Source organism: Megalobrama amblycephala, linkage group LG9, assembly GCF_018812025.1.
Source record: "Megalobrama amblycephala isolate DHTTF-2021 linkage group LG9, ASM1881202v1, whole genome shotgun sequence".
NCBI classification, from domain to species: Eukaryota; Metazoa; Chordata; class Actinopteri; order Cypriniformes; family Xenocyprididae; genus Megalobrama; species Megalobrama amblycephala.
In genome coordinates, this window is record NC_063052.1 from 16,710,014 (window position 1) to 16,730,906 (window position 20,893).

A 20,893-nucleotide genomic window follows, 5' to 3' on the forward strand; every position below is an offset into this window, starting at 1 on the left:
TGTGCACGTAAGGGCAGGCGTCCCAAAACTTTTGGCAATATAGTGTATATATGGTGCTCAAAGAACATTTCTTATTAGCAGGGTTGAAATATGAATTAGATATTTTGTATCTTTTGTAACATTATAAATGTCTTTACTGTCACTTTTGATCAATTTAATGCATTCTTTCTGAATAAAAGTATTAATTTCTTTCAAAGCATAAATAAATAAATAAATAAACCCCCCAAACTTTTGAAACTTATTATGCCATTTCTAACACAGCCTATGTGTTACTGTGCTTAAATCACTGCATGAGACAAACTCAGGTTGTAAATAATGATTTATTGTTTGCACTTAAAAAGTTTTGGCACACTTGTCATTTGTTTCTTCATTTCACTTCATTTTATGTACATGTTTAATAAATCTGTGTTTAAATACCTCATTATATTGCTCTATATTAAAATTAAATGTTTGCTGCTATAGAATCTCTACTGTACATTGAACAGACAAAACAAAAAGGCAATCATGGTGCGTTTCTCGCGTTCTTTCATTTATATTCAGTCAGTCATTGTGTCAGTCCAGAGGTTTGTGACCTTTTCCACAGTGACTATGTAAAAGGTCATCGCTCATGTTTGGACATGGTGTCTCCTCTCTCCACCACCGCCACGCCGTTCCCACTGCACAGGTGCTCCTTCAGGATGATGTCCACGAAGAACTCTGCCACTATAGGACAGTGCTCGGATGCCACCCCACCCCACGACCAGTTATCAGGAATCCAGGGATTGGTCAGGCCCTCCCGCACCACCGAGCAATGACCTGAAGGGGGCAGCACAACACATACACATAACAGTCAAAAGTGTGGAATCAAACATGATTTTAAAAGTCTCTTATGCTCTCCGAGCTGACTTGTTTAAAGAGTCTGTTGTTTTTATCATATTAAAATATTATCTAATATTAAATTCTACACCACCCACCTGTGTAGATCTTTTTGAGGGAGCGACTGGCCCAGATGTTGTCCAGACAGTGTGAACCCTGCGGGGTGCGAGTGCTGATGTTTGTAAAGACGGACGGTGCGAGGAGGGCGGACAGTTTTTCTTTCCTCAGGCACTCCATCTCAGGGCTGTCGGGAGCCATGCCAAAGTGACCCAGCACCAGCAGCTCTCTCTCACCTACAACAGTAACACCAACAGAGAAATATTGAGGGGGTGTTGGCGTCATTTTTGGTTGCATTTATGTCCTCAACCCTTGTTAATTTCTCTCCTTGCACTAGAACACACAGTAATAGTCAATACACAGCACAAACATACGACCATAAAGACTATGATTCCACCTGATAGCACCATGGAGCTTGCGGACACAGACACAGAACAGATAAGAGGCTCGTGTAAGAGTGACTCCAGCAATGATGCACGAAGTATCATGTTGAAACAGACCTTTGAGAGTTTCCTGGATACCAGAGCTCAGTCTGTAAGCCTTGAGTTCGTCACAAGTGTTTTTTCCTTTATGTTCTGCAGGCGATGGTGCTGCTGTCAGGTGCAAATTGATCAGCGTGAGCTCAGACGATCCAATCTGGTTACAGAGAAAATTGGGTGGGATTTATCATTGAAATGATCAAAAGTGTACATATTATCTGTTATACAATTAGCTGAGATGAAAGAGACAACATATTTAGTTCAGTTACATTTATGATGAAATATTTGGGGTTAGAAAGATTCATTTTTAATGTTTTTGAAAGAGTTATTTGATCAAAAATACAGTAAAAACATTATTATGAAATATAATTTCAATTCAAAATTTTCTATTTTAATATATTTTAAAATATAATTTATTCCTGTGATGACAAAGTTACATTTTCAAGTTACATTACTCCAGTCTTCAGTATCACATGATACTTCAGAAATCATTCTAATATGCTGATTTGCACAAGAAACATTTCTTTATTTTTTTCAACATTGAAAACAGTTGTGCTTCTTAATAATTTTGCTGAAACCATTATACATTTTTTTTTTTCAGGATTCTTTTATGAATACCAAGTTCAAAAGAACAGCATTTATTTGAAAATGTATTTTCCTTAATTATAAATTATTTTGATCAATTTAATACATACCATGAAAATCTGCATAAAACAAATTGCTTGGTAACACTAACAGATAAATAGCTGTATTCCAGGTTTACTTACATAAAAATGTCCCAGGTATGGCTGAGGATGCTTCCCATTACCATTAGTCGCAGAACTTTCCAAGACAGCGGCATCCTTCATTTCAATCCCAGAAGAGCTGTCCCACAGGAAACCAGAGTACTCAGCAACCTACAGGATTACAGCAAAACCATAATGATTATGATCTGACAAATAACATTCATAACCCAACAACTGTACGTACCTACTATTAAAGAGAACAAGCATTTTAATCATGACAACTCTCAGAAAAGTTTTAGCATGTTATTGAATATGCTAATAGATACACAAAACGCTGCAGTAAGCATGTAAGATATGCTGTTGCTGCTGCTTAAATAGACATACATAAATCCTTTAGCTGGGGAAGGTGGAGGGTTTCAGAGGAACTCTGATAGCGAGCTGCAGGATTAGCTAACAGCAAACAATGAACCAGACTCATTGGCTGCAGGTTTAGCAAAGGCCAACTGACCCATTCGCCGGGAGTTTGATTGACAAGCGATCTAACCAATCATAATGGCGAATCCGAAAGGAGTTAGAAGATTAACCTCGGTGGGATTGAACTTGAAAAATGGTGTGTACTGACGTCTTTGCGCATTTGAAACAACATTCCTTCTGATGTTCATTCATGTTTATTTGATGCTATAAATTAACTAGTAGGAAGAGATTATCGGTTTACGAACCGCTTGAGCTGAGGCGCTACAGCAATCACAACACATTAAAGAGCCACAAAACGGTTTTTATTGTTCTAATATCTTAAAAAAATGACACAATTTGAAAGCTGGGACTTTGTTTAACCCTTTGAGCGGTACGGTCCCACATATGGGATTTTTATTTCTGTGCCCCTGGGCGTACGGTACCACATATGGGATTTCGAACGTTCAGCGACGTCACATAACTGCCAGATTCAAACTGTGCTTTCGCGCTCTGGCTGCGAGATGGACGCGCGCAGCTCTTGTCATATATCACAGCTATGCAGCGTTTTCAGCCACATAATGTTTCTTTTAAGGTTTCAGACATTTAAATATGCATAAGCACCATTACAACAATACATTAAGAGTTTTATAAAATACACACTGATGTCCGACATCAGTGGAAGCAGCAATAACAAATATAATTTGCCGACATTTTATCAGACGCACATAATGGGCCAAGGAACTATAAAGTTTACTCTATTATTCTTCCAGTTCACCAGCCACTTACTTGCATATATTTCGGGAGAAATTGATGAATTCACCTGCTGTAAATCCGACTGACAGGACTCTGTGAACTGCAGCGCAAACTAAGATGGCGGCGCCCATCTCGCATTATAGATCAAGATAAAGATCATTTATAAAGGTTTTAAAACGACAAAGCACACTCACTTACACATATTTGAGAATCGGAATATCATATAGTTGATGACATGGTAAGCAATTTTGCGAATATTTTAAATATAAAGGAAAAACTAAATAATAGCGATCCATCTGTCATACAGTGTTATTGTTGCTGCGTTCAGCGCTCGTGACACGCAAGACGCGTTGCCATGGAAACATTAAAGGCAAACGTTCTAAAATAACGGTCGCCTTAAAAAAAATCACTCTGGGGGGACAGTTAGAATATTTTAAACTCACGCTCGAAAGGGTTAATATCATAAGTAACCTGCTCTGTCTTGTCTATCGACGTGTTGTCAGTTTCCTCTTTGCTCCGCGATGTATTTTTCACTGTGTGTGGCGTGACAGTGCCATAGCTTGTCGGACATAGCAACAGTAACTAAGGGGGACAGGTCTTTGCGAAAAGTCAATTGCTTACAGATTGCATGTAAAGGACCAATCAGCCTGTGCCATCTAGAGTTTCATGACTGAACTAGATATATAAATATGACCATATAAGGAGCCTGTACAACTCCTACACTTTATTTTCATAAGTTTTCTGAAGTCATGTGATAGCTTTGAGTGAGGAAAAGCTAAAATGTAAGTATTACTTCTCTAAGAACGCAAGTATGAAAAACCACAGCCAAGACATTTTGCTAAATATCTTCTTTTGTTTTCCAGAGAATAATAAAAAATAGACAGGTTAGAAGTAAATTAATTTTTCTGAATTAAATTAAAACAGTATTGTTATTGTTAAACTATTAAAAATCGTTTTCATTAAGTGAAATAAAATAAGATATAAATAACAGATGAAAAACTTAAAAAATAATTAAGCAAAATTACAAATAAGTACTAAAATTATTAAAACTAAAAATTAAAGCAAGATAAAAATATTAAAAAACTAATAAACACTTAAATTACAATGAATACTGAAAATATAAAAATAAAGCCAATTCAAGTTGTGAATAAATACTATAATAGTAATTTAAATAATAATACTAAAATAACACTGGTCCAGTACCCTTCGTGACAATGGCTGCTGCATAGGACAAGTGAAGCCTTTCTTTGCAGCACAACAAGACAGCAACTCCATATTTGCATAGATAAAGAGTGCATGAATTGTGGATCGTTCATGTGAGCTGTGTGTGTTTAACTAAAGGCCACTGAATCATCATGACTGGAGTGCGTCAGGTTGGTTTAACAGCCTTTGTGCCTGATGTCCCATTTAAATGCAGTGCACAGAGAAAGCGCCGCTAAGAGATCAGGGGAAAAGTACACACCGTTCGTGTGCATCACAACACATCTCTATTTAAAGTGTCTTCAGGTGTGGCTTTAATAGAGTTCGTATTGAAAGTGGTGATTGTGTTTATTGAGGTGCAAATGAGAACCAGGATTCAGCCTACATACTTCTAAAAACAGGAACCTGAATTATTAGAAAACTACTGTGTCGTGTAAAAGCACATGAGGGCTTATAGACACTTTCTCTCTCTAAAAACACACTGCAGATTTCACACATAGCTCAACTACAGGCAAATATCTGGTCCAATACATCCTAGAGCACCTTGATTAATATTAAAATTTACAGTAATGCTCCTTGATGGAAAGCAGACCTCTGTGAGTCAAGAACTTTCATTCTCCTGCGTAATCTCATTCATTTATCCTACATGACAGCACAGTCTCTGTGGAGTTTATATCTGCCACATGTCACTGCAAAGATGTTTCCTGTGTGGGTAAACAGCGCTATCCAGGGAACATCTTATGTTTGGCCAGACACCTCTAGACATGGTCAAGATTTTTTATTTATTTTTTTATGATTAACCAAGACCTTACAGACAAGAACATTGTTTTTTATGCAATGGTCAATTTTAAGATTTTGGGCTCCTTTGCTTCCATAATGTAATTTTTCAGACTAGTTTTATTTTATTTCAATTACAATACATATATTTAAAGATTTTTTCTCATTCACTGAGTCCAAAATCTCCACTTCAGTAGCATTTAAAAACACCAAACCCTTTTATTCCTATCTATATTCTGAAAGTTCATATAACATTTGCTTGATTTATGTTACATGTTTTTTCTAAAAACATGGTGATTTTGTTGGCTGACAGTATTTTCTGATTTATAGAGTGATAAAAAGAGAGATATTCGAAATCCCCTTTAACTCTATTATGTCAATAAAACAAAACAAGACATTTGAAACCTGGCTTTATCCAATATTCAGATTTCTGTTCAGGAAATATATGCAAAGTCATGCATATTTGATTAGTGCCTCAATTATTTAAAGGGATAGTTCACCCAAAAATGAAAAATCTGTCATTAATTACTCATCCTCATGTCATTCCAAACCTGTAAGACTTTCGTTCATCTTCGGAACACAAATGAAGATATTTTTAATGAAATATGAGAGCTTTCTGTCCCTCCATTTTCAGCCTATGCAACTACCACTTTTGGCTCGTTTCCACTGAGCGGTACGGTTCGGTTCAGTTCAGTACAGTTCGGTACGATTCGGAACGGTAAACCCTGATCAGGCTTGCGTTTCCACCGCCAACAGTACCCTTACTTGATAGGCGTGGTGTAGCCAGAAAGAAGAAGAAAATGACACAGTAAACGACACTGGATACAGCAGATCTTGTTCTTGCTTCTCGGCTTGAGGCTGTCTATCACAAGAAAAAGACAAGCTTTGCTTGCTGCACGCCAATATTAGCTGTTTCTCAATACCAAGTACGCAAAGTTCAGACGTCCATGCAGCAGCAACTACCAGCAAGCGTCAATAACGGAGGACTAAACCCACATAATTTAAAAACTACATTAATTTTGTGTCATGAAATTTAGTTTTAAAAGTTTTTCAGGCGAGAATGTAGTTGTTTAAAGCTCAAATCTGTGGTTTACAGGTGCTGGTCATATAATTAGAATATCATCAAAAAGTTGATTATTTCACTAATTCCATTCAAAAAGTGAAACTTGTATATTATATTCATTCATTACACACAGACTGATATATTTCAAATGTTTATTTCTTTTAATTTTGATGATTATAACTGACAACTAAGCAAAATCCCAAATTCAGTATCTCAGAAAATTAGAATATTGTGAAAAGGTTCAATATTGAAGACACCTGGTGCCACACTCTAATCAGCTAATTAACTCAAAACACCTGCAAAGGCCTTTAAATGGTCTCTCAGTCTAGTTCTGTAGGCTACACAATCATGGGGAAGACTGCTGACTTGACAGTTGTCCAAAGACGACCATTGACACCTTGCACAAGGAGGGCAAGACGCAAAAGGTCATTGCAAAAGAGGCTGGCTGTTCACAGAGCTCTGTGTCCAAGCACATTAATAGAGAGGCGAAGGGAAGGAAAAGATGTGGTAGAAAAAAAAGTGTACAAGCAATAGGTATAACCGCACCCTGGAGAGGATTGTGAAACAAAACCCATTCAAAAATGTGGGGGAGATTCACAAAGAGTTGACTGCAGCTGGAGTCAGTGCTTCAAGAACCACTACGCACAGATGTATGCAAGACATGGGTTTCAGCTGTCGAATTCCTTGTGTCAAGCCACTCTTGAACAACAGACAGCCTATTGCCTGAACCACACATTAATAGGTTTCATATTTTTTAAATGAAACCGAAAAGAGGCAGGGTTGTGTTTTATATTTTGTTTTGTTATATAGCTTACATGAAGTGAAGATAATCAATGCAAGCGTTGCCTGGACCACATTTGTGTGGCGCCTCGTGTTGTCATTCCCCTTGTAGCACGCGCAAGTGACGATTCTCTATCAACCAATCAACATTCTGCAGAGTGTAGCTCCACCATTTTGGTACCGGTACTATTGGTACTGTTGTGCTTGGTACCCCAACGGAAGGGTCCCAAAAAAGTGGTACGGTATGGTTCAGAATTACGGTACCATTCACAGCTTCTGACAATGGAAACAGCAAAAATTGCGTACCGTACTGTACTGAACCGAACTGTACCGCTCAGTGGAAATGAGCCATTTAAAGCCCAAGAAAGGTAGTAAAAAGATCATTAAAATAATCCATTTGACTCCAGTGTTTTAACCTCAATTTTATAAAGGGACACGGGCGCTTAGTTTGCGCAAAACAAATTTGCTACTATGTTTACAAAATATTAATCTCCAATGTGCACGCCACAATGACTGCTTGTGTCAACACAACACCCATGAGCATGTTGTGGTGCTCTTGTGATTGCATTAAAGATTTTTTAAATAAATGTGCTTTTTTTTTTTTTTTTTTTTGCGCAAACAAAACACTCCTGTTGCTTCATAACATTGAGGTTAAACCACTGGAGTCACATGGATTACTTTTATGATGTCTTTACTACTAATTTTCATTTTTAGGTGAACTAACCCTAAACATAACTTTTTAGAAAACTTGTTATACAAAACAATTTTCTTAAAGTACTGTGATTAATCAACTGGGAAAGTATGGTGACATCAGTTATTTCAGCTTTAGTGCCTTGCCTTAAAAGAGATTGAATCAGCGGACAGGTTTCTGTCTGCTGCAGCAGCAGATATTTTCTAGTTAAGGCTGTTGATAAACATTTTGGACCTTCAACCCCATATCATGTGTATATATATATGTGTGTGTGTGTATGTGTGCTACAGGGAACCTACATTACTGGACTGTCCAGTGGGTTTCTCTGAAACGGCACATTTCCACAGGCCTCTGGCACTCTTCCACTTGCGTACGCTGCAGAGAGTGGGCTGATTCAGCTCTGCACAAAACTGACACAAACAAACACAAAGGATAGTTGATTAGCAGTGTGAAAAAAAAAAAAAAAAAAAAAAGTATTAAACTCCCTTATGGGGATGCCCTTTCATGATTCAACATATCTGCAAAATGTTACTGAAAATAAATTTTTTGTTGTTTATTCACATATGTATCTCTTTAGTTTTTGGCCAATTAAAAAATGGAATATTACACACATGGTAACACTAATTTGTTAACACTAGTTAGATTACTTCTTCAGCATTCATTAATCTTAGTAAATCTACATTTACTAATACATTGGCAACAATTTACAACAAGGTCCCATTATTTAACGTTAGTTAATGCATTAACATTAACTAACAATGAGTAATACATTTGTTACAGTATTTATTAATCTTGGTTAACATTAGTTAAGAAAAATACAGCTGTTCAGTATTCAGCTGAGGTCCATTAAATAATATTAACAGATTCGACTTTTATATGTATTACTAATTGTTGAAATTAACATTAACAAAGAATAATAAATGCTTTAGAAGTATTTTTCATTGCAAGTTCATATTAACTAATGTAGTTAACTAATTTTAACCAATGAAACGTTACCGTCAAATTTAAGTAAGGGATAATCCACTGCTAGCTGTGGAATAAATTATTTTAATGCATGACATGGAGGCAAAGAACCACCTGAAGTGAAGTGGAGTGCATTTAAATTGTTTAATGGACAGGTAGCTGTGGATTAACCCCAATTATACCTTGGCCATTTGCCAGCATTGACACATTAATGATGTTTGCAGCGCAAACATGGATAAAATTGATGGTTATTTTTGTCGGTTATAGCTCATTAGATCTAGCACTTTTGCCCACTTTAAATCAGACACAGAGATAAAGTAGTGCTTAAGATTACATTTATTTAAATGAATGAATTACAGCATTCATTTGACTTATCGTGAGAGAGAGAAAGAGAGAGGAGATGATACATGCGTGTGAAAGACCTGCATCTGTGCAGAGTCTCTCTCTCTTTCTGTGAGTTTAATTCCTTCAAAAACAGCTATGTTAACCCCTCGTGGCCAAGACATATAATGAAGCAATTCAGTAGCTTTGCTATTTTATAATAACAGCATTTATAAGTTTCTGTGCTCCTGAATGTTTCTGTGCATGCGCAGTGCGATCTCTGATCTCTGTGTGTGTGCTTTAATGAAAGCAGCGCATTAATATAGAACAGTGATTAAAATGACTGGAACTACCTGTGCATTAAACAAGTTTTAATGCACACCTTCCAGCCAATCAGAATCCAGTGTTTAGACAGACCATTAACATTAGTTAATGCACTGTAACACAAACAAACAATGAACAATTGCATTTGTATTAACTAAAATGAAGGAAAGTTTAATAAATGCTGTAAAAAATATATTGCTAATGGTTAGTTAAATGTTAAATAATGTATTAACTAATGTTAACAAATGAAACCTTAATACAGTAAAAGAGTTACTGTACACACAGAAATCTTAAAATGGACAATTTGACAACATAGAGATTGTCAAAGATAACTGTAATTCCGTGCTTCCTATAGCCATCAGTGAAATTCCTACTATAAATGTATGATATATCGCTTAACTGTCTGAATTGACAGATATTAGAAGATGATAATATCAGGGTGTGTTTTTCCCAAATTAAACTTGTATTCCTATGCCCACTCTTCTTTTGCAAACTGCTCTAATTCTCATATATGCCAGAAACACCATATATGCTGCAAACACCAGTGCAGGTACTTTTGGTTATTATCCTCTAGCTACGCAAGATGAAAATTGTCATTAACATTTCCTCACGCTCATGTCATTCCAAACCCATAAGACTTTTGTTCATCCTCAAAACACAAATGAAGACACTTTTAATGAAACCTGAGAGATTTCTGTCCCCCCATTGAAAGTCCATTCCACCAAATGTTGTAGAAATCGTAAAAGTAATCCATATGAATCGAGTAGTTTAATTCAAGTCAGGATCGCTTTAAATAATGACTAGAATTAATTTAGGCTTTTATTCTTATATAAAGCAATGCACATACAGAGATTATCGTAGACCATAACATAGAGCATATCAAATATGGTAAATGTAAATTCAATCATACCTTCTTGACGGGTGAGAATAAATGAGGTCTATCCTTGCGCGTCACACAAACATGTTTAAACTTCTGTTCATCATATTTGATGTGCTTCTTGTATGTGCGTTGATCAATGTTTATATATGAATAAAAGTCTAAATTAAATCTGTTCATTATTTCAAAGATGAATGAAAGTCCTATGAGTTAGCAATGAGATGAGGGTGAGTAATTGATATCAGAATTTTCATTTTTGGGTGAACTAATCCTTTCAGTAGGATTTAGATCTGTACTTTTATTGCTTGCCACCTCAGTAAAATGCAACGAAATGGGTGCTTTTTGAAGAGTTTAGGGTATTTTTCCTACTGGAAGACAATGGGCCTCATTCATGTAACAACAGCAGAATGAATTTGTGTGTAATTCATTCATAAAGCCATTCTGAAGTAAATTTTCGGATCCATGAGCATATTCGTATTTTCAAAATGTTAGTTGGTACTAAAGAAATTTACACCTGCGCCATATTTACGAATGTTTGGAATTCATTTATACGCACATTGTATACGAAGCGTTTGTAAATCCAATGTATTTTTTCCAATGTCCATTTTAATGCGCAAATTACTCCGAATTCACTCGCATGTTCATGAAAATTTCATGAATGAGACCCAATGCCTTTGATGGAGATGCAACTTTCTGATGCTGTTTTTCCGTTTTTCATTTTGATCACCTCAAAACAGAGAAACCAAAGCCTCTGTAAGTTTGCAATTATTTATCTTAATCTTCTAGCAAACACAACCTGGCCTTATCCTACCAAAGAGTACGTGCTGAGCACACTCACTGGTGCTGGGAAATCTGATAACTACATCTGACATTCCCATTACCTCAGACCCCCCCCCACTTAGGTCCTATAATTAACCAGGAGCAGAAGGGGAGAGTTTCCTGCAGGGTACCAGGGGACCGAGCCAGAAGTTCAACAGAAGCAGTGCCATAATCAGCTGATCTGTAAAGAACGCTTGAGGAATGTGGCCAGGACGGAGACATTTAATGCAACACCCGTCTCCACTGACGTCAAAACAAACTAAGAACTAAAACAAGACCCAGGTTCCAAACATGTATCTGCTTTTGCATCTTGTCTTGTGGGTAGTTGTCTTGTCCTGCTGGAGTTCTTATTTTCCATTAAATATGTGAAAGCACAATGGGGGACAGGCGGCCGGTAGTCACTGCAACTAAGTACAGGTGATGACGCCAAAGAGGGCTTTGGCATTGTGTTTGTCAATGAATTCGCGAAGGCATGTACAATCTAATTTAGCACAAGATCAAACCACCTGAGGAAGTCGAGCAGGGGATTCCCACACGATGACGGAGATGATGGTGAGCACTAAACTGTTGAACATGCACCATTATGGACATCACTGTCTACACTGGCAGCTGTCTGGCATCCTAACCCTCATAAGTTATTGATCTGCAACACTTCAACTCTGCCCACTGCACAAATAATGGTCCTAGCTATTAAAAAAATTGTAATAGCTATTTATACTATATACTGTAATACTATATACGATTAATCATTAAAAGACAGCATTCTCGATTCAAACATCCACGCAATCTTATTCCTAAATGACAACGAATCGCCTGTGTCTATTAAACCTTTGACAAAATCACACCGGATTTTGTCAAATCTGCTTTGGTGCTGCTGCTGACCCAGAGAAAGCAGTTGTCACATATAGTTATTAAACAGCTTCTCAAAGTCTTTTCAACCACACAGTATCATTATTTCTGTTCAAGAAGTACTGGGATAAAGGTTTCAGATTTAAACACTCTACATGTCTACGGAAGCGATAAAAAAAAAGAGCAAATTACCTTTTGAAAGTAACTTGGCGCTTCTAATATCGATTATATTGTTGAGTCACCAAGTGATGACAAGGTGTTAAAAATATGTATTTATTTATTAATAATTACTCTACTACTCAGAGAGACTGGTCATGCAATTACAGTCTATATATATATATATATATATATATATATATATATATATATATATATATATGAGAGAGAGAGAAGGAGAGAGAGAGAGAGAGAGAGAGATCTACATGTATTATTGACAAAAAACCACAAACAGATTCACACTGACGGAGAGACTTTACTGTTAGTTTCACTAGGCGAATGACTGACAAATTCCATGAGAGCATGCAATGCATTATTGTGATCTGAGAGAGACAGAAACAGAAATTTAGCAAGATGAGGAGAAAGAGACTGTAGAGTGAGTGCTTTCGTTGTCTTTTCGAGAAGTTCTTTAACGATAGGTCTGGGTTCTCTTGCCCGCTAATAAACTCAATGGTGACGCACAGCTCTTCAGTCTGAGGGAAGTCGCTTGAGTTATGAGAAGTTCAGTGGAAATATCTGTTATAGCAGAGCAACAGCAAAACCACAAACTCCATGGAAACCAAGACAAGCTATAAACAAACAGCCCAAAACACACTCAGCATTCTTTAAATCTAAGTCCAAGCGTCATGGCTTTTTGTCCATGTCTATTAGCTTTGAGGAGATCTATATGCCAGTGTACTCTAAATGTGTAGGTCTGGTGAATGTTTGCTTTAAGTCAATAAAAAATTTGAAATTCACCCTATTTTCTAAATGCATGTTATTAGGGCACGTTTACACTATAACAATGTACTAAAAGCGGGAAAGTTTTTTCTTTGCTTTTTTCGTGTATAGACGACAACGCTGTCAATATGATCCTCAATCACACAGATTAGGGGTGCAACGGTTGAAATTGCTCACGGTTCGGTTCGTATCACGGTTTTGGTACGGTTCGGTATGTGCTATGTTTAGGGAAAATAGGACTACTGTCAAATAAAAATACAGAAAATAAGAACAAACAATCAAACTACAAGCAACATCACAAATAAGTACAATAAAGCAAATATTCAAATAAAATAAACAGTTCTTTTCAGGTTTTTCAGGTATCTAACAGTAGTTTTCAGGTACAGAAAATGGATAAAGTAATCAAATATAGAATAACACTGCATATTATCTTTACTGTATAAAATAAATAAAGATTAATCATTATTGAAGTTACAAAAACTATTCAGTCAAGAGCAGTGAGTGATTTCTTTGTTATTTGTTGTTTGATTTAACATTAAAAACAGGCAGCAGGAATAGTTTTTTTCCCTTTAAGATATGCACGATTCAGTACATATACTGTTACACATGCGCTGTCTTTCTCGACTAATATAGGTTTACTTAAGACATAACCGACTATGTTTGCTAGGATACTCGCCAAGACGGGCATGCTGACATAATTTTTGTATGAATTTGTCCACTGAAGCGCAAGACTTGAAAAAGAATTCAGTATTTGCGCGTTGACTGAAATAAGCGTGTGCGCGCTTCAGATGAGCGCACAAAAATCTTCTCACAGCGCGTGCGAGTTCTCTTTCGCGTCTTACTCTTGAATGTTTAAATTAGCAAGGTTTAAATGAGTTTAGTTTAAACACAGATAGCAACGTGTGCTGTTCAGGTCTCACCCGTGCTCGCGCGCTATCAACACCCGGGTGATGACGGCGTAAATGACTGGACATCAGAGCATACGCCACTCGCAGTGAACAGTTTACAAAGAGTGACTGTTTTGTCCACACTTTTTGATTATCGTTGTTGTTGTAACGTTTTGCGCATCCATCGACTGAAACATACATTATCTGAACTCTGTCAGTCTGTTTTCCACGTTGCTATTTTAAACAAACCATATTAACCAATAGATGCGTCGTCATTCGAGATGGACCGCGGTACAAGTGCGTACCGAACCGTAAGTGGAGAACCGTACGGTTTGATTTTTTACCGAGAACCGTTGCACCCCTAACACAGATCCATGAAAACGATTAAAAATGCTGTATTATACACGCCAGGCCAGTAGTTGGCGATGTAACTTTGTAAAGAAAAACTACATGCCTGCAACCTGAACATGTAATACGCATGACGGAAGGCGATAACATTATTATTTTTTTAAACTTGCACTGTGTAGACCTGATTTCAAAAGTTTGCATTTTCAGCCTCCAAAACGCCATCATCATGTAAATGCATGGCCAAAAAGCATAAAAAGTTTTCCACTTTTTATTAACGGCCCGTTAATCTTATTTCTCTATGAATGTGACATTTTTTACATTTTTTTTTTATTGTAATTTTTAATTAAAATATAACCCCATAGCATTGACAGATTTAAAAGGAGACTCCGCTCTATAAATTAAAGAGAGATGGGAAAAGGAAACCAGTTTGGTAATAACAATTGAAGATTTGGAAAAAATATGTTAACTACAATGGGCAACTTCCCTCTCCTTATACTAGAAAGAATTTTGCTTTTTTATTACTCCTAAACAGAAAAATACATTTTTAGGTAGCGTTAATTGTTGGAGACAGTTTGGTTGTCAAGATGCCAACCACTTCCACATACTTTGGGATTGCCCTAACAGAAATATTCCAGCACTCTAATTGATTGCAGTTTTGAGTTAATTTATTTGGGCATTGTGCCGATGGTTTCCTGGGAAAGGAGGAACAAATACATGTTTAGAATAATTCTTGCATTAAGCAAAATAGCCATAACTAGATGATGGTATAAACCTAATCCACCACAAATATGGACTTTTTTTTTGTAAACTCTTAAAGCTGTTAAAGTGACAAATGTAAACAGATGTGAATTATATACCTTTGCAATAAAAACTTAAATATAAAATATAACATGAAAGGACAGACTTCTCTCTTGTGATCTATGACAGACTTTTGCAACCATGTAGTTTGCTTAAACACCGCCCTTTTCTTACAATCGACTGCAAGCTTGCATTCAGATCTGCCTCCATTCAATCAACAACCGATGCATAAAGCCAAGTCCCGGCCTACATTTTTTTCTTTTTGGATAATATGTTTGAAAGTAACTTGGTGCTTCAAATAACGATTGTATTGTACAATCTAGTGTTGTCAAAAGTACCGACTTCGGTACCTAGTCGGTACTGAAATTTAAAAAATGTGATGCCTTGAGCGCTGTTGAGTGGATTCGTAAACATCTCTGATTGGCCGTTGTTTTCATGGCTCATCAGATATGTCTGTGATAGGCTTCAATGATCAACGCTGTAAAAATGTTGTAAATAGTCATCAATTAATCTCTTCACTAAGCGCTTACACAGATACACACGGGAGCGTTTGAAAGCAGGCGTCTATCGCGGATCGGTCCACTGTTAGACACCTGCTTTCAATCGCTCGCGCTCCCACTTTCAAAACGCTTTCAAATTCAAACACTTCCGTGTGCTTTCAAATGCTCCCATGCGTTGATCATTGTAGCCAATCACAGGCATATCCGATGAGCGCGTCAACACAATGGCCAATCAAAGATGTTTACGAATCCGCTCAACAGTGCTCAAAGCGTCACATTTTTTAAATTTCAGTACCGATAGGTACCGAAGTCGGTACTTTTGACAACACTAGTACAATCTGTACTGTATAAAACATTATACAAATAAAGGTGACTTGACTATTGATTATATTTTTACACCACTAGGTGAGGACAAGTGACTTAAAAATATGTGTTTATCATTTAATCATTCATTGAAGAGATTCCTTCAAAAACACTGATTCATCCAGTATTGACACAAGTAAAGTAATTATGAGCGAGTCATTGAATCATTTTAATAAAGCCAAGTCACGCCCTACATTTTTCTCTTTTTGGATAATATGTTACACTCAGATGAGCGTCACAATACAGAAGTTTATACAATACATTGTAACTTTTAAAGTTTTTTCCTCCCAGGAAATCAGACCAAAAATATTTACTGCTCGCGCATATAAAACACGATTCAAAATGCGAATGTCCCTCCCTATAATACCACCCACAACTGACTAGCAATAGCCATAGCAAGATGATGGTTTCGCTGAGCTGTGTCCTAAACCTAAGCTACTGGCTATTAAAATAAGTCCAATTTCCTGTTCCAACAAGAAATGTCAACACAGGAAATTGGGGTTTTAATCTACTAGTTTATGCTCTGCTCAACATTTTTTTTTTTAAAGTGACAAATCAATTAAAATTAAGATCATTTGCTGTCTTTGAAGTCATAATATTAATTAGAAGTGTCAGGATTCTATGGATATTATTTGGGCAATGATGGAATTCCAGACGCTGTCTAAAGACTAAGTCCAGAGAGACATTCAGAACACTATGTCATTTCATTCTGGGCCAAAAGTCAAAGAAGCATGCCTTTCCATCTCTGTCCATCCAGTCAGCACTTGCAAAAGCAGTCTGGAGGAAAGAACGGCAATTCGGGTTCACTGCGGCATAACACCAGCAGACAGTAGCGCTGTTAAAATCAGTCATTCACGCCCCATATGACTATACACAATAATGCCGTCAAGAAGAAATGCAAGGAGAAGGAACAAACACGAAGACTGCAAACAGATAAAGTAAGTAGTTAATTACCAGACACTTTTATCCAAAGCATTATACAGTACACTATAAAAAAAAAATCCATGAATTTCATGAAAAAAAAAAAAAAAAAAAAAACATCAGTTGAGGTTGCCAAAAATTTACTGTTAAAAATGGTAGAAATATTTAACTTTAATTTACAGTAAAAAAAAAATTAAAAATGATGCTAATATCCATTGACTAAAATCAGTTTTTTGATCAAATCTTTTTTTTTCTCGACAAATCAAAGTTCAAAGTTCATCACAAGGAGCTTTTTTGTCATGCACACAAATACAAACAACTATCATAGACACATATAACACTAAAATAATGCAATAAACATTAATTTAACAACATAAGACCCTAATGCACATAACTGATAACTAAAAGCTAAGAAGAAACAATTATTAAAAAGAACCACCACCAAATGTATTGTAACAGAATTCTGGAACTGTCAGTTTACATTTTAGTCACTGTAAATTATTAGATGACTTGTTCTTCATTTTTCAAAAACTGTACATTCAACAGTGATTTACTGTAAAATTACATGAAATGTCCTATTAGATCTATCACAGTTTTTCCATTTAGAGTAAAGGAACTCACCGTTAACCAATTGTTACAGTCTCTTACTGTTAAATTCCGATCATTATTTACAGTTTACACTTATTATGGGCCGTTCACACTCAGCATTTAAATTATTGCGCATTTACAATTGAACTCAGCTTTGAGACATCGCTAAAAGTCACTCATGTCATCTCAAAACACCCACTCTTATTGAAAAATAAGGATTTCAGTTTACATTTGTCATTGATAATTGCTGTCAGTGTGTACACCTCTTCACAGGAATAATTGGCCTGGACCTCAAGGGCGCAATGGTGATCAGGTTCATAGCTTGCACACAGCTGGGATTGAACCAGCAACCTTCCAATCACCAGCCCAGAGCTTTTACCATTATGCCACACCAAATCAACATGATGTGTCCCAGAAAGACAAGTAGGAGAGTAAGAACCTCTCTAGTCTGTAGTGAGAGAGACAGAACAGGAAGAGAGTGAGAGCGAAAGAAGAGAGAGGAGAAATATTGGTTGACTCTAGGGCTGGACGATTAATCAAAAAGTAATCGAAACCGAAATTCAGAACCTCTAACCGACGTAATTTTCCCATGTCGGTTATTCGTTTTTTTAATCCTGTTAATACTTCCCCCTTAAAAACATACTACCGCGTGTGTAGCCACGTGAGTCCGCCCCGTCCAGTCAGTGACATAAAAACAACACGGAGGTGAACGCCGGTTCAACTAGTCATGGCACGTGAACGGTGAGCCTTGCGTCTTCACTTAACTTTGTCAGTTGTATTTGTTATAAACGGTATGACTAATTCACACACACAATCACTCGTACTGGCACTGTACTCATTTATCTTTATCTGATTTACAACGAGCAGAAATCTGTAAGAAACGTTACAAAACATAGATAAAATAACTGCTGAAAGTGAGCTGTTATGTCAGATCACTCTTTAAAAAGAAAAAAATCTCCCACTTTTAATAGTCAAGCATATTTACAGTACAAACCTCGTCGAAAAAAAAAAAAAACAGAAACAAAATAATCGTTCATTAATCGTAATCAAGGTAAAATGTTCACTTAATCGAGGTTTTTATTTTAGGCCATAATCGTCCAGCCCTAGTTGACTGCCCTTGTCCTCTCACTGACAAACTGCTGCCCTGCTAACCTACTTTACTAGTCTATTTCCAGCATCAGACATAGTGGGGAAGACCTAAAACACTTACAACACACACACATAGCTATTTGTGTACACGGTCGTGCTGGTCTGTTCAAAAATTGAACAAAAAGATAAAAGGTATAGGACTGTACTTGACTCCTTTAATGAGAGAAAGAACTACAATCTCACGAAGCAAACAAATTGAGAAATATAAACATTGGATTTTGTGCATATTATTGTGCAATATGCATATTATGCAAGCAATCTTTTAAAGGAACACTCCACTTTTTTTGAAAATAGGCTCATTTTCCAACTCCCCTAGAGTTAAACAGTTGAGTTATAACGTTTTAGAATCCATTCAGCCGATCTCCGGGTCTGGCGGTACCACTTTTAGCATAGCTTAGCATAGTTCATTGAATCTGATTAGACCGTTAGCATCTCGCTCAAAAATGACCAAAGAGTTTCGATATTTTTCCTATTTAAAACTTGACTCTTCTGTAGTTACATCGTGTAACTAAGACCGACGGAAAATCAAAAGTTGTGATTTTCTAGGCCGATATGGCTAGGAACTATACTCTCATTCTGGCGTAATAATCAAGGAACTTTGCTGCCGTACCATGGGTGCAGCAGGCACAATGATATTATGAACTGCCTGTGACCCCCTGTCTGCACAGGGAGTGTGTCTTGCAACCATGGAGACATTTGTAAGAGACGCTAAATAATATCATTGCATAGTTGAATAATAAGGGTTCTGTACATGGAAATGTCATACCGTGAGCCTAAAACACCATTGTTTCCGCCTTCATATTTAAATCTTGTGCATGAAAAACACCACGGAAAAACATGCGAATCTCAACATAACACCAACTGTGACGCAACAGTCGGGACCATTAATATGTATGCCCCCAATATTTGCATATATCAGCCCATGTTCAAGGCAAGCCAGTATTAACGTCTGGAGCTGCACAGCCGAATCATCAGAAGTTATGACAATAGCAAAAATGGCAGATGGATGCATAATAACTGACATGATCCATGATATCATGATATATTTAGTGATATTTGTAAATTGTCTTTCTAAATGTTTTGTTAGCATGTTGCTAATGTACTGTTAAATGTGGTTAAAGTTACCATCGTTTTTTACTGTATTCACGGTGACCAGAGCCAAGTCGATATTTTCATTTTTAAATGCTTGCAGTTTTTATAATTCACAAACGCATCTTCATTCTTTATAAATCTCTCCAACAGTGAAGCATTAGTCCCGTTAGCCACGGATAGGCTACTATCAAACTCATTCAGGATCAAACATCTAGGATTAAATATCCATAAAAATAATTACCATACTTGCGTGATCTGATATGCTGCATCACGAACACTTTGTAAAAATCCATTTTGAGAGTTATATTAGCTGTGTGAACTTCTATTGTTTATGCAATGTACTTGAATCCCCCTGAAGGGGTTTATTTTGCGATAACATCCGGCTGGATGTACATTATCCCGCTTACTACATGACTACTTGCCACATGAGTAAATAATTGGACACAAAATATTGATCCAAGTTAAAATATTTTATCAGCTCATTAAATGCCAAGATTCCATGAAGAAAAACAGTTCAAAGAACCTTTGAGCCAAGACAAACGAACAAGTATAAATAATGATTGGGACATAAAATATGGATTCGAGAAGAAACAGTACCTATTCATTATCTTATAATCCATTACAGTGCACACAAGTTAACCTCTAGTTATATTTTACAGTAAATCCATTCGATAACTGGGCCACAAAATACCCCAGCTACATTCGAATGAAACAAGATAAGGCATGTCCGCAGTGTGGTACGAGAGACAAGTGCCGGCCTTAAAGGGATAGTTCACCCAAAAATGAAAATTATCCCATGATTTACTCACCCTCAAGCCATCCTAGGTGTATATGACAATCTTCTTTCAGACGAACACAACCGGAGATATATTTAAAATAGCCTTAGTCCTTCAAGGTTTATAATGGTTGTGAACGTTTTAAAACAAAAAAACAAAAAAAATGCATCCATCCATAATCAAAGTAATCCATTCGGCTCCAGAGGGTTAATAAAAGCCTTTTGAAGTAAAGGGATGTGTTTTTGTAAGAAAAATATCCATATTTAAAAATAGATAAATTCAAATAACTAGCTTCCGGTGGACAACTGTACACATACTGCGCAAGTCCATTTGGGCAGAAGAGCAACCTTTGACCCGATCTCAATGATGAACACGGAGGAGAGAGCAAAACAAAACACCAGTCACGAATTAGAAGTCTAAAACGAGAAATTTTAATGAGAAATGTCAGAGGATTCAGATATAAGAGAAGAGGAACTTGAGTTTGTTGCACAGCCCTATTTGTTTGAATGGTGAGAGGCATCTAAGCTTACAATACTCCAACATCCTGTG

The 20,893-nt window shown here is 36.7% G+C and overlaps 1 protein-coding gene across 2 annotated transcripts in view; it reads right to left on the minus strand.

The window, feature by feature from the left end:
- Positions 1-301: 301 nt before the first annotated feature.
- Positions 302-20,893, minus strand: part of eepd1 (endonuclease/exonuclease/phosphatase family domain containing 1) — a 42,517-nt gene continuing 21,925 nt past the window's right edge. The window contains exons 3-7 of one of the 2 annotated variants that reach the window (XM_048201874.1): positions 8,133-8,243; positions 2,159-2,287; positions 1,413-1,548; positions 954-1,148; positions 302-795 (exon numbers count right to left, since the gene is read on the minus strand). In XM_048201874.1, the coding sequence (XP_048057831.1) occupies positions 599-795; positions 954-1,148; positions 1,413-1,548; positions 2,159-2,287; positions 8,133-8,243 (768 nt within the window). In that variant the 3' untranslated portion in view covers positions 302-598. The remainder of the gene's footprint in view (positions 796-953; positions 1,149-1,412; positions 1,549-2,158; positions 2,288-8,132; positions 8,244-20,893) is intronic. The other variant, XM_048201875.1, reaches the window with a different exon arrangement.